The sequence below is a fragment of the Leptopilina heterotoma genome, unplaced genomic scaffold (assembly GCF_015476425.1).
Source record: "Leptopilina heterotoma isolate Lh14 unplaced genomic scaffold, ASM1547642v1 Lhet_68, whole genome shotgun sequence".
Lineage (NCBI taxonomy): Eukaryota > Metazoa > Arthropoda > Insecta > Hymenoptera > Figitidae > Leptopilina > Leptopilina heterotoma.
The window spans coordinates 1,364,143-1,377,841 of record NW_025111157.1 but is presented as its reverse complement, the minus strand read 5'-3'; the positions used below and the strand labels follow the sequence as shown (position 1 = coordinate 1,377,841).

Sequence of the window (13,699 nt, the reverse complement as noted above, 5' to 3'; positions counted from 1 at the left end):
GTTTAAGAAAAGTACAATTAAAGGTGGAAGAAGTTAACAATCTTTCCGAATTTAATTTCTTTCGGAAATTTTTTCTTTCTTCCATCTTTGATATTAATTACCATTCGGTATATTTAGTACTAGGTATATTGACTTACTGAATACTTACTATTGACGATAAATTGACTTACTTTAATTAAAAGTACAATTAGTTCAAGAAAAGAACAATTAATTCAAGAAAAGAACAATTAGTTCCACAAAAAAACAATTAATTCAAGAAAAGAACAGTAAGTTCAAGAAAAGAACAATTAGTTCCGTACAAAAGAACAATAAATGAACCAAAAATAGACCCTGTTTGTTTAACAACATAAAGTTTTTTTGCAAATCAAAGAGTTAAAAATAAATGTAAAAAAAACTTTTTTCCGGATTAAAATGTTACACACAAACATAATACAGTGGCATTTCTTATAGTACAGTGCGAATATTGACAAATAAATAAATATATAGCGCCTAGTGTCAAGAGCAACACCTGCCGTTGAGTGTGAAGGTGGTATAAAAGAGGTATCCATTAGTAATGAGATTCTATAGATCTTGAAGTCGTGTTCCATTCATGATTGCGTTTAGGATTGAAGGGGTACTGTTTTATTTTTCAAGTTTATATGATGTCACAAGGAAGGAGAGAGAGCCTTCGCTAGTAAAGACTCTAATTATTTAAAAATTTATAACACCGCAACGCTATTTGACCTTTCCTCTGTTCTTTTCTTTCTTCCATGAACACATGTATAAAGTAATTTTCTTTCCCACGACCACAGTTTTTTTTTTAAGACACGCTTTCATGTCCCATTGGTTTGTATAGTTTATAGATAGATAGACTTTACAAAGTACCAATTAGTTGTCACAACTTTTATCCACTTTATTAAATATTTCTCGCCGATATAGTGTAGATTTTACTTTTAACAAGTTTTTTCATACGTAATTAAAGATTAATGAATGACATTTTTTTTGTTCCTCATGTTCAAAGTTCGTTTCTTTTATTATTCGTAATAATACATATCAATTTAATAACAAACAGTTATTTTTAATTTAAAAAATAGATCTGTATTCGCTCGCTAATTAAACTTAATTCTTCTAAATTAAATTTCTTCTTCTAAATTAGAATTCTCTTCTAATGGAGAATTTGACATTTGCCAAAAGTGAAAATTATAAAGAAAAGTTTTTGGGGAAATTGATGACGAATTTTTACAAACTGAATAGCACTTTCAATTGAGTCATCTTTGGTAAATATCGCGTGAATCGTTCTCTCATTGTCAATGCTATGTATGTGCAATTTAAGGAATTATATTATCAAGTATTCAACAAGGACTACCGAGAATTAAATCAATGCGAAGGTGCTACAACTTTTAAAGCATGTACATATAAAAACAATATTATCACTAAAGGTGCGATATATGTGAATCAAAGTTTAACACTCAAATTTTTACAATCAACTTTTGAACCTCTCGATTAAACCGAAACACTCTTCCGCGAACTGTAAATCATTTCATCCGAATTTGTACTATCCAAACTTGTTCGTCATCTTCTGCAATCTTTCGATTTTTTACATCTATTGATAGAAATCAATAGAAAAAGTAAAGTAATTTTATTGACCATCATCTGATTTTTAATTTAAATTACCCAAAAAGAAGACAAATCGTCGCATCTTACGATTCACAAAAATCTTATGTCGCTAAATATCTAAAACTGCTAAAACGTATAAAGCATCTTAAAAATCAGTAAGATACCTACTTTAAAAAAACCTATTTTTGCAGTGAGCTGCTGCAATACCGAACGGCTACTTTTTATGCAATTTGCCAGGCAATTTGCTATGCAATACTATGCCCTTAATGAATTTGTAGATGCTCGGTATTGTAGCAGAATGGGAAATGCCCATTTAAGTAAAGTAGTTTAAAAACAATCATTTCTCCATAAATGTGAATGAAAATAATTGCAATTTCTACTATCCGAACCAAGGTCCTATCTGAATTAGTTCGGACAATTATCATATCGATCATAATAGTTTTTCTACGGATGTCAAATTGAGACAAAAAATGGATCAAAATTATTGCGATGCAACAATTCAATTAAATTGAGACAAAAAACGAATCAAAATTGTCGCAATGCAAGAATTCAATCAAATTTAGACAAAATACGAATCATTGTTGCATCGCAACAATTTTGATTCGTATTTTGTCTAAATTTGATACCCTTAGAAAAACCGTTTTATTTAATCTTGCTTCGAACCGCAAAAATTCACGAATTAAGATTGCTTAAAAAACATTAAAGTAGAAAAGATTGTACTAATTACCATCCACCATATAATGGTTTATATTGAGTGTGAATGGCTACTGGGACGGGATAGGGTTTCGGTACATGTACTGGCACAGCCACATGCACTGGATACGGTCTGTCGACGTGAACGTACTTTTCAACTGGAACTGGATAGGGTTTAGGAACAGCGACTGGAACCGGCCTATCTACATGAACAGTTTTTTCAATTGGTACATGAACGATTTTTTCGACTGGTACATGAACGATTTTTTCGACTGGTACGTGAACGATTTTTTCGATATGCACTGGATAGGGTTTTGGAACGGCAACCGGTACTGGTACGTGTTTCACGACGGTGTGAATCACTGGCACAGGATGAGGCACAGCCACTGGTTGTGGTTCTGGAATCGGTTGTGGAATTGGTTCAGGAACCACCACTGGATGATTTACTGGCACTCCTGTCGAGGGAATTTGAAAATTAATCTCTTAATTTTGATAATTTATTGTTAATGTAATTTCTGATAGTATATCCGGATTTTTAGGCTATGCTGTTGAAAATCGGACTGAAACTTTACACCAAAAAAATCTAGCAAAGATCTGGTTTTAATCTAACAAAGTGTGAATGTTGTGAAATATCATTTCAATCCATTTGGTGTAAAGTTCGACTCCGATTTTTAACAGTCTATTTAGTTAAAAATCAGACTACAACTTTACATCTAAAGATTGAGAATTATATTGTTTCAATCTCAAAAAGTGTGAATACTATCAATTGATTTGATTGACTAGAAACTCTGAACCAATGAAATGGAAGCATTTACACTTTGTGGAATTGAAACAGGGATTCAATCTTTTTGGCGTAAAGTTGAAATCCAATTTTTAACAGTGTGTATCGATGTAGATAACCATTAGTCCGAAAAAATTAGGATATTCCCAAAAGATCCTTCCGACTGAGGAATATCCTAATTTCCAGATTCGGATTTCAGAGTATCCTAGAATATCCATTACTGTTAGGGATTACTTCGTATTGGTTATGAAAACACAGTTATTTTTTATCAAACCGAAAATTGTTGTCAGGAAAACTAACCGACTGGTTGAACATGCACTGGATGAGCATAGTCGTATCCGTGAGCAACCGGCGGATTTGGTTTCTCGTAAATTTGCGCCGGTTCCTGCAAAGGGTACCCATACTCAACGCCGAAAGCTCCTCTTTTTCCATGTTTCTTCGAATAAATCGAACGACTCTTCTCCCTTTTCTCAACTATCACTGCCGATGTAGCAGCAATCAGTGTCACTGTCTGCAAAAAATAGAACAAAAAAGTTGAATCCACTGCTGTCGAAATTTTTTCATTAAATTATAATAAATTTAAAACTATAAAATCGAGATAAAATTAATAGTTTTAAATTAATTGTTAGATCTTTGATAGTTTTAATCGCTTCTAAATTTTCAGAAAACGACTCGAATTGTTTTGATTATTTATTAATGGAGCTAATATGTGAGAAATCGATTTTAAAATTTTATTCTTCGCACAAACTATGCGAGTAATTATAATGAATTAATAACACTTTTCAAGTTCACTAATACACTTTTGTTGATTTTCTGTATAAAAATCCATTGACACAAATATTCACTTTCTCGAGGTCTGCTTTTTAATTTTTCTTTAATTGTAAAATCGTTAAGTATGTACCAAAATGAACTTCATTTTATAATTAGTTCCTGTTAGTATGGAGGTTGAAGAAAAACTGAGTTTGCTCTCTAATTTCTGACCCCTATATGTATTTATAGGACTATCAGTTTGGAGAACTCCTCATTGATTGTCAATTCGATATTGTATATAACTTTCGCTGTTTCTAATTCTTTTGGGTGTCAGCCAAATATCCGTTTTTCCCCAATATCTCGCGATCGCCTTATTTGGAATTGTAATTACAAAACAAAATATTTTTATAAATTATTTTTTTAATATTTACGCGCATGTAGTTTATTTTTCAAAAATCACACCTTCTCTTTGTGTTAAAAACAAATCGGTTCAAAATTAGTTTCATTAAAAAAATTATATAAATTTATAGATGTATAGTTTATGTTTTTCCTTATATATGTAAGAGAATAAAGCATTGAACTTGGCTTGGCACTTTACCGAAAATTTTATAATGACCTAGAGATGCCTTGAAAACAGGTTGTAATTAAAATTCTCGTAATGCAATTGCTCGAGCACGTTTGGTATCGAAAGTGGCACGTGAAAAATTGTCGCTATTAAATTATATGCTCATTAATAATTTAATTGGGTGAATTAATATTTTTCATTTTGAAAAACAAAATTGAAATTTTACTATAATTTTTCTTTGCCATAAGTATTATTTAATTATATACAGGGTTGCCATGATTTTGCTCTTTTCCAATTCCGACTTTTCCAGGTTAAAAAACGGAATTTTTCCAGGTTTTTAATACGAAAATTATTCGTAAACATGAATAACTTCGTTTTTAAATAAATATTTAATCATTATTTTTTTATGGAAATTAAGATATTCAAACATTTGAAATTCAATAACATATAAAAATATTATTATAGAACATGAAGATATCGATCACTCCGAGTCTTCGACTCGGAGTCATCGCTTTCTTCATGTTTTATAATAATTAAAACTTGCTACTTTGTAACTGTAACTTCATCAAAAATTATTTTCATCATTACGATTATTTATTTCTAGAATTTTCAACTAAAATTCTTCAATTTTTTTTTAATAGGTAATTTTTGAAAAAGTTCTTTGTGAATTTTCAAATTCTTTTGTTTAGAATTTAATTTTACGAAATTTCGATTATTTTGACATTCTTCAATTAAATATGTTAGAAATTAAAAACTTCAGATAATTAAAAAATTCCATTAAACTTATTCATAAAAATTAATTCTACAGAATTTTTATAAATTAAAAGTATGAAAACTTCAAATCAAAGATTTTAATTTGAAATTCATTTTTAAATCAATATTTATTAGGAAATTCCACGAGAATTCAATTATTTAACTATAAAAATAAATATTTTATTAAACAATTCAATATTTCTTAAAATTGAATTTTCATAAAGAATTTTATTTACAAATTTTTAAATAATTGAATTCTCTTGACAAATTTTAATAAAATTTTTAAGAATAATTGCATTTTTCGAAAAATTTGATTAAAATTGTATTAAAAATAATTAAAATTCAGGCAAGAATTTTATTAAAAGTTTTGAAAATAATTGAATTTCGGAGAAAAATTATATTATTTATAAAGATAATTGAAATTTAAAAAAAAATTTTTGTAAATTTTTAAACATAATTGGAATTTTGCGAAGAATTTTATTTAAATTATTTTAAATAAAATTGAATTGTTACGCAAAGAATTGCATTAAAATTTTTGAAAATAATTTTATTCATCAAAGAAATTTAATTTAAAATTTATTATTGAAAAAAATACTTATTTTAGCAAAAGTTATAAAAGTACTTAAATTTTTTTGATAATTTTTAATAAATTTTTTAAGAATAATAACTTTTTTTTAGAGAAATTCCATTAAAATTGTATTAAAAATTGAATCCCTGTAAAGAATTTATTATTTATCAAAATAATTGAATACTATATGAAAATAATTTTTAAACAATTGAATTCCTGTAAAATTTTATTAAAATTTTGTTTAAATAATTTAATTTTTTTGAAAAATTTTATTAAAGTAGTAGATATTAAAAATTATTTAATTAAGGAAAGTTTTTGAAAATAATAAAAATTTTGACAAGAATTTTATTAAAATTTTTGAAAATAATTGAATGTCGGAGAAGAATTTTGTTACTTATGAAAATAATTGAATTTTTGACAAGAATATTATTAAATTTTTTGAAACGAATTGAATTCCTGCGAAAAATTTTGTTACTTATTGAAGATAACTGAGTTCTTGTCAAGAATTTTATTAAATTTCTTGAAAAGAATTTAATTCCTAAAAAGAATTTTATTATTTAAGTATGAAAATAATTGAATTTTTAAGAGGAATTTCATTAAAATTTTTTTAAAATGATTGACTTTTTGAAAATAATTTTATTCTTTAAAGAAATTTAATTAAAAATTTATTAAAAATAATACTTAAATTTTAATAAATAAATTGTAGCAAAGTTTATTAAAACAATTAAATTTCTTTGATAAATTTTAATAAAATTTTCAAGAATAATCAATTTTTTCGAGGAATTCCATTAAAATTGTATTAAAAATAATTGAAATTTAGCAATGAATTTTATTATTCATGAAAATAATTGAATCTCTGTAAAATATGTTATTATTTTTGAAAATAATTGAATAATAGGGTAAATGCACTAGTAGTCGGACACTTAAGGATACAATCTTAAATTATGGTTTTTTTCTTGAAATAGCAAATATCTTCTGTGTTTATAAGCACATTATTAATTAAAGGAGTTCTTCAGGATTAAAAATCATATAAATTGTTACAAATAGTTGAGTATTTAATAAAATATAAACATTTTAATAAAAAATTACAAATGCTTTAGTAGTCGGACACTTTTTCCCCTTGTTTCTATAGTCGGACATCTGTCAGATATTTTGAATTTATAAAGTGAAAAAGATAATTTTTTAATTGCTATCTACTGGAAAATGGAATTAAAGCATATTAGAAGTTATTAATATAATATTTAAACCCTATAAGTTTTAATATTTATGATTAATTATCAACAAAACTTTGTGCCACTCATCGCGCTACTCGAAAATGGCTGTATCTATAGTCGGACACCATGATTTTTAAAACATTAAATAAAATATTTCTTGTTTAATTATTTTCGAAAATAACACTATTTTAATAAAATATAAACTTCACACATTCGTTTTGTATACTTTTTAAAGTAATTATCACAATGCATTATTATTTATTTGCCAAAAAACACGAAAGTGTCCGACTACTAGTACTGTCCGACTATACCCGCACTTACCCTATATGAAAATAATTTGTAAATAATTGAATTCCTGGGAAATTTTTATTATTTATGAAAATAATTAAATGTTTGCGTAGAATTTTATTAAAATTTTTTTTAACTAATTGAATTCTTTTAGGAATTTTAATTAAAGTAGTAGATATTGAAAATCATTGAATTGATGAAAGTTTTTGAAAATAATTAAAATTTTTCCAAGAATTTTATTAAAATTTTTTGAAAATAATTGAATTTCTGCAATAATTTGTAATTGCTTCAAAATTCAATTTGCTTTAGTGTTTTTAACTAAAATTCTTCTATAAATCCATTATTTTTAATAAAATAGTTAAATGTATATTAAAAAATTTAACTAATTTCAGAAGAATTTTAGTTTTTAAAATTTGTTTATTGTTTGAAATCTAAGTTGTTTTTAAATTTCTAATTAAATTCATTTAAAATTAAAATTTTACAAAATTTTAAGTAAAAATCTTTTAAAGCCCATCTACTTATGAAAATTGTAAACGCAATTCTTTTAAAATTAAATTAATTTTGAAATATTTAAGTGAAATTAGATTTCTAGAATAAACACAATAACTTTAGAAAACAACAATTTTCCATAGGGTTTCGATCAAAATTCCCTGACTTTTCCAGGTTTTATCAAGGTTTATAAAATTCCTTTTTCATTTCCAGGTTTTCCAGGTTTCCAGGTTGCATAGCAACCCTAAAATTATATTGGAAATAATACTGATATAACTGTTATAAAATGTTTTGCATAATATTACAGTTGTCCATTGTAATATAATATTATGTTGTCACTCAATTTTATGTAGGTGATCTTTTCCATGATGATTAATATTAATAAGATAATAATAATAAATAATAAGAATGATAGTAATAGTATATAATAATAATTTTAATATTACTAATAAAAAGGATTAAAATTCAATTAAAGACAGGTGTTACTATATGATTGCAAAATAATTTTGTTATTAAAAGAAAAAAAGTTGTACACAAAACCGTTGATGAATATAAGGTACTCATAATTATTGTATAGATACAATTTTTATGACAGTTTACATTATTATTATGATGACAGTGGAAAGAAATTGTTTTACAATACGCCAATAATGAATAATGAATGGATGGTATTGAAGTATAATAAAAATGGTTCGCGATAGAAAATGAAAGTCTCAAGAAAGTCTTCAATGCAATTCCAATGCGGAAAAGAAAAGGTTCCAGTTGATATTGAAAGAGAGCAATGCAATTTCAAGTCGCACATATATGTAATACTCATTTCCAACAATAAACCAACATCTCTCAAATTTAACGGAATTTCTTGTGCTTCGTGCTAATTAATTTCTAATTAATTATTATCTAATTAGTAAAATTATTTATTTATTTTTCCTTTAGAAAAAATTGACGATAATTATTAATATTCACATATGGTTTATTTGTTAAATTAATTATTTTTCTTTTTTTTTTTTGTTTTTGAAAGAAATTTATTAATCTTCAAGCTCTGCTTGAATCATATAATAAGAATTTGATTAAACAGAGCATTAATATATAAATAAAAGTTGATTCATTTTCAAAAAGAAATATTTTATGAATAGTTTTTTCATTATTATTTTATCAATGTTATTTTATTGAAGTTTCAAGGAAACAGTTTAATTTTACAACAAGACGTCAAGTTCATTTTAAATATTATAAATAACTTATAACTTTTATTAATGTTATTATTTAAGCCAAAGTTATAATAGTTTATAAACTTTGTTTACACCCTCTTCAGCTCGCAATATAAGGAAAATAATAAATAGTTTCTACTTTTTTTTCTCTTCTATTTTAAGCATACCTAATAATTAATTTACAACCAATTAATAATAATTTTAATGATTTTATTGCAAGTTGAAACTTTTTTTGGTTTTTTACCTCGGAAACTTTTTCTTAGCTATAACTAAAAGATTCATTAAAACAACAACAACGAAGAATCATAATTTTTGATCCAGAAAGTATCAAATTGATACTAAAGTGGATCATACTGATGCGCCAAAAATTAGGATCAATTTTTGTTTTGATCCAAATTTTTGGTATCAATTCGTTGCAATTTGATACTTTTAAGTACGTTTTTTTTTGTCTCAATTTGATAACATCAGAACATCAATAAATTATTTTGTTTTATTAACCACGAAAAAAGAAAATTGTGCATTAAATTTAGAGGATTTCGCTAAAAGGAAGATTCGATTTTTAAAGTGAGCAGAAGATAGTAAATCGATCTAGTTAGAATATTTTGATATTGCCCTCGCATAGATCTAGATATCTACAATTATGGGGATGAAAATTTTGAGATTTCACCGGAAGTACTCGACATGAGAGGAATGAAGAAAGAGTAATAAATTTTCAAGTAGGTCACCGATGGCATAACATCGAATGATTGTTCTATATGCGAAAATGACGATAAATATTGTGAGAAAAAAATTCCTTTATTTATTTTAAAAACAGTTTATTAAAAAATATGCTTTCAATATTTATAAAAATAGAACTTTTTTCCATTTCTTTTGTGTTTATGATGCAACAATACAATTTTGATAAATCGTCGAAGAAAAATGTTTATAATTTAAACGAGAGTATAAAGCTTCCTGAATTGAGGAAGAAATTTACGATTAATGACGGATTTTCTTAACTCTTTTCCTCCCCGGAAATAAAAGAGCCGGTAGGCAAGGCTGAGTTCCCGATCTGGTCAAAGATGGGAACAAGATCTGGACCACTCCCTGAGTAAATATAAAGGCGATATTCTGTCAACAACTCGCAACAGTCCATCAACATAGCTCAGCAATGTCGGTATTCTTGGTGAGAAATAGAAATCTTACCCTATTTTTTTTTAGCCGCACAAATGCCAAAGTAAATTAGTTATTAAATCTTTATTTATGTGGTCAGTCTTAAAATCCATTGTCTTTAATTACGTAAATTGAGGATTATGACTGTTTTAAAAATGGTTGAATAAACAACGGTTTTGTCTTAAATTGAGATTTCCGCTTTGCCTTAAAATAAGTTCTTTTTACTGGGCACGAAGATTATTCTTGTTTGGCGATTGATTTTTCTTTAATTTCTATATTCAATAAAGTAGATGCAAATTTTTAGTTGCTGATTCCGCTTTTGTGCACCTCCGCACAAGCGGATGCAAACGATGGGCAAATGCAGCAGAAACGTGGAATTTCCAGTGCCGGTTGGATTGGTCTCCAAAGTTTAGAAGTTCCAGACTTGAATCATCATCACCATCATCATCAAACTCATCAGAATGTGCTACCAACTCTTCAGTCTGGACCCGAAATTCCACTAAGTGGAGCAAATTTTGATGGGTAAGTACAAATTCCTCTGTTAACTTTAAAGTATCAAATTGCAACAAATGTGGATTAAATTAAAAATTGATCCTAATTTTTAGTACCAATTTGATACTTTCAAGAAAGTTGTTGCCCCACAGCAACTAAACTTGCAACAACATTTACAATAGTGCTGCAAAATTCTCAATATTATAAATAATTATAATAATTAAATTATAAATAATTATAATAATTAAATTATAAATAATTATAATAATTAAATTATAAATAATTATAATAATTAACAATATTATAATAATAAAAAAAACATATTGAGGCAATGTTTTTCATTTGCCAATCTTTACCGCCAATGAAGAATGTTTAACACGTAGTTTAAATAACTATTAATTAGCTTTAAAAAAAACTATGATTACCTTAGATGGAAAACTGGCTCGAGCATTCATGGGGAAGCACTTCCGGAAAAGGATTATTCGGGTTATATAATAAGCAAACCAGCACCCATAGAAAAACATATCCCCGAGCCAGTGGTTGTCGAGAAGGCTGTGGAAAAACTTGTCCCCATAACTGTAGAAAAGATCGTGCATAAGCCATATCCAGTTCCGATTCCAATTCCTCAGGTAAATTTATCAAAGCTGTTAATATTAATTCCGCAAACAAATTTTTACTAAAATTAAAATTTGACAAAATTGAGGGAAAAAAAGCAACAAGACAATATTTTTTTCGTACAATATATCAATTTTGATCCAAACATTAATTGTTGGTCCCAATCAAAGAACCGGTTATAAGATTTTGAGACTCAAGATTGTCGACCTCTAAATAAAAAAAAGGCTTTAAAATTTTAATTTCTTGAAAACATTTCGTATTTGTATAGAGATTACCAAAATGTTTCTCAAAAAATTGGGATTAAAAACAGCTTAATTTTTTACTTGCAGGGCAATGATTTTGAGCTTAAAAAATTATAACCGGTTCTTTGATTGTGACCATAAGGGTCCCAATCAAAGAATCGGTTATAATTTTTTAAGACCCTAAATTCTCCCCTTCGAAATTAAAAAGAGATTCAAAATTTTAATTTCTTGTAAGCATTTCGTATTTGTATAAAGATTACGAGAAAGTTCCTTCAAAAATTAAGATTTAAAATTTTTTAATTTTGGATATATTTAACGCTGATTTTTAGCTTGAAAAAATTATAACCGGACCTTCTGTTGTCTTCCCGCTGATGAAAATAAGTTACAAGCTCGCAGTTTTTCTACGAATATTAAATTGAGTCGAAAAAAGTATCAAAATTGTTGCATTGCAAGATACTTTTTTCGGCTCAATTTGCTAAACTAAGCTCCTGATTGTTTTCAATGAATAATAATTTGAAAAATATTAAAAATTTTGTTCTTTAATTTCAAAAATTTCACCTTTACAGACAATTCCAGTTGCAGTGGAGCAAGCGATACCAATTCCGATAAAAACGCCAATAGCCATTCCGGTACATCATCCATTTCCAATTCCCGTGAAACATGCAGTTCCGGTGCCAATTCCCATTCCAGTTCCGGTTCCAGTTCATGACCACTATGGACTGGGAATTCCCGGTCTTGGCGGGGGTCTTGGTGGGGGATTTGGTGGGGGATTTGGTGGGGGATTTGGTGCTGGTTTGGGTCATGGCATAGGTCAGGGAATTTATGGCGCTGGATTGGGACATGGTTTTGGTCACGGTGCCTATGGTCAAGGTGCTTATGGTCATGGTGCTTATGGTCATGGTTATGGCCATGGAACTCCAGTTCATCTTCCTCATGATCACGGTCATTATAATTATCATGGACATCAGCACAAAAAGAAACGAAGTAAAGATTAATTATTTTGACTGTGTTATTATTATTTTTCTTTTAATTGAGAGAACGAGACAATATCGATTCTAATGGAATTGCTGTATAATAATTATTATCGTTATATGTGACGTGCTCCGAAGAGAAAGGTACCTAAGAATAAAAAAAGGTTTTTAGGTTATGTTTCTAATTTTTCACTGAAAAAAAAAAGTTCTGGTTAGGGTACATTTAACACGATATTCTAGTATAAAGAAAACTAGAATTCTGGTCAAATTGAATAGAATTCTGGTCAAATTAACTAGCTAAATTAACTAACTTCGGTTAATTTAACCGAAAAAATATCGTAAACTATTATGTTTAACACGATATTTCAGTTAAAAACCAGAAAATTCTGGTTATTTCCAACCAAAATTTTTTGTTTGGTGTTGAAATGAAAGCATAACCTTAAAATTTAATTTTCTTCTTTTAAATAGTGTCATTTCTTCGAAACGAGTAACTTATATAAATTAGATTATTTATAAAGAAATTATTACCAACATTCTCTTATTCTCAGGACCTTGTTATGTAAATAGTTAATAATATAATTGTTAATAAGTTTTTTATTATATTCTCAAATTAATAAATTCAACAACAAAATACTTAAATACATGTAAAAAGCGAGTTACTAATTGTGTACAAAAATGCCGAAAATCAAATAGTGCTTAAAAATTTTAATAATGTAGATAATGTGTATATTTTAATTTTTATATTTTAATCTTCGTTATTTAATACATTTTTAATTTATAAAAATTTACATTTTTTGTTTGCCTCATAAGCTATAAAATTAGCAAGAAACCCTCAATTTTTTCTATTTCAATTTTGAATGAATTTAATTAGAAATTTTAAGGAACTTACATTTTTTAAAAATTGTAATACAGTCGGGTCCCCATACTGTTACATTTTCAGAAATTTCCCACTTCTCCAGACTCAGCTCTGTTATGTGCTCAAATTATGCTTACTGCGCACCTTTCAGGAACGTAAATATATACACCTCAAGTTCCCAGTAAAAAAAAACTAATTCAAATGAATTGAAACGAATTAACATTTTTGGTAGGCTCCAATTCGTATTTGTCACAAAGCGGGATTCACTCAAGCTCTTTGTATATTCAATTGAATTTAATTCAATATGTACCAATTTGTCCAAACGAATTCGCATTCGAAAGAAATGGCCAAGGAATGCATTGAATTCGTGCTAACGAATTGAAAAAAATTAAAGGCTCAAAACTTGTCCAGTGAATTGGTACGGATAGAAGGTTCGGAAGTTCAATACAGTTTCACGAATTCAGGAAAATTG

General features: G+C 27.3%; 2 protein-coding genes across 4 annotated transcripts in view; one reads left to right on the top strand and one right to left on the bottom strand.

Moving 5' to 3' along the window:
* The window catches only part of LOC122510224 (larval cuticle protein F1-like), a 71,560-nt gene extending 58,548 nt beyond the window's left edge, over positions 1-13,012 (top strand). Inside the window, exons 1-4 of one of the 3 annotated variants that reach the window (XM_043624697.1) lie at positions 9,948-10,064; positions 10,356-10,573; positions 10,974-11,172; positions 11,967-13,012. In XM_043624697.1, coding sequence (XP_043480632.1) covers positions 10,050-10,064; positions 10,356-10,573; positions 10,974-11,172; positions 11,967-12,395 — 861 coding nt within the window. In that variant the 5' untranslated portion in view covers positions 9,948-10,049 and the 3' untranslated portion in view covers positions 12,396-13,012. Of the gene's footprint in view, positions 1-9,947; positions 10,065-10,355; positions 10,574-10,973; positions 11,173-11,966 lie in introns of those variants that run through there. The other 2 variants (XM_043624700.1, XM_043624699.1) reach the window with 2 other exon arrangements.
* LOC122510226 (proline-rich protein 4-like) lies at positions 338-4,030 on the bottom strand. Its single transcript, XM_043624704.1, has 3 exons — positions 3,972-4,030; positions 3,371-3,581; positions 338-2,744 (listed from the first exon to the last, which is right to left on the bottom strand). The coding sequence occupies exons 1-3, from the start codon at positions 3,984-3,986 to the stop codon at positions 2,320-2,322; spliced, it is 651 nt and encodes a 216-aa protein (XP_043480639.1). The 5' UTR covers positions 3,987-4,030; the 3' UTR covers positions 338-2,319.
* Positions 13,013-13,699: the final 687 nt, after the last annotated feature.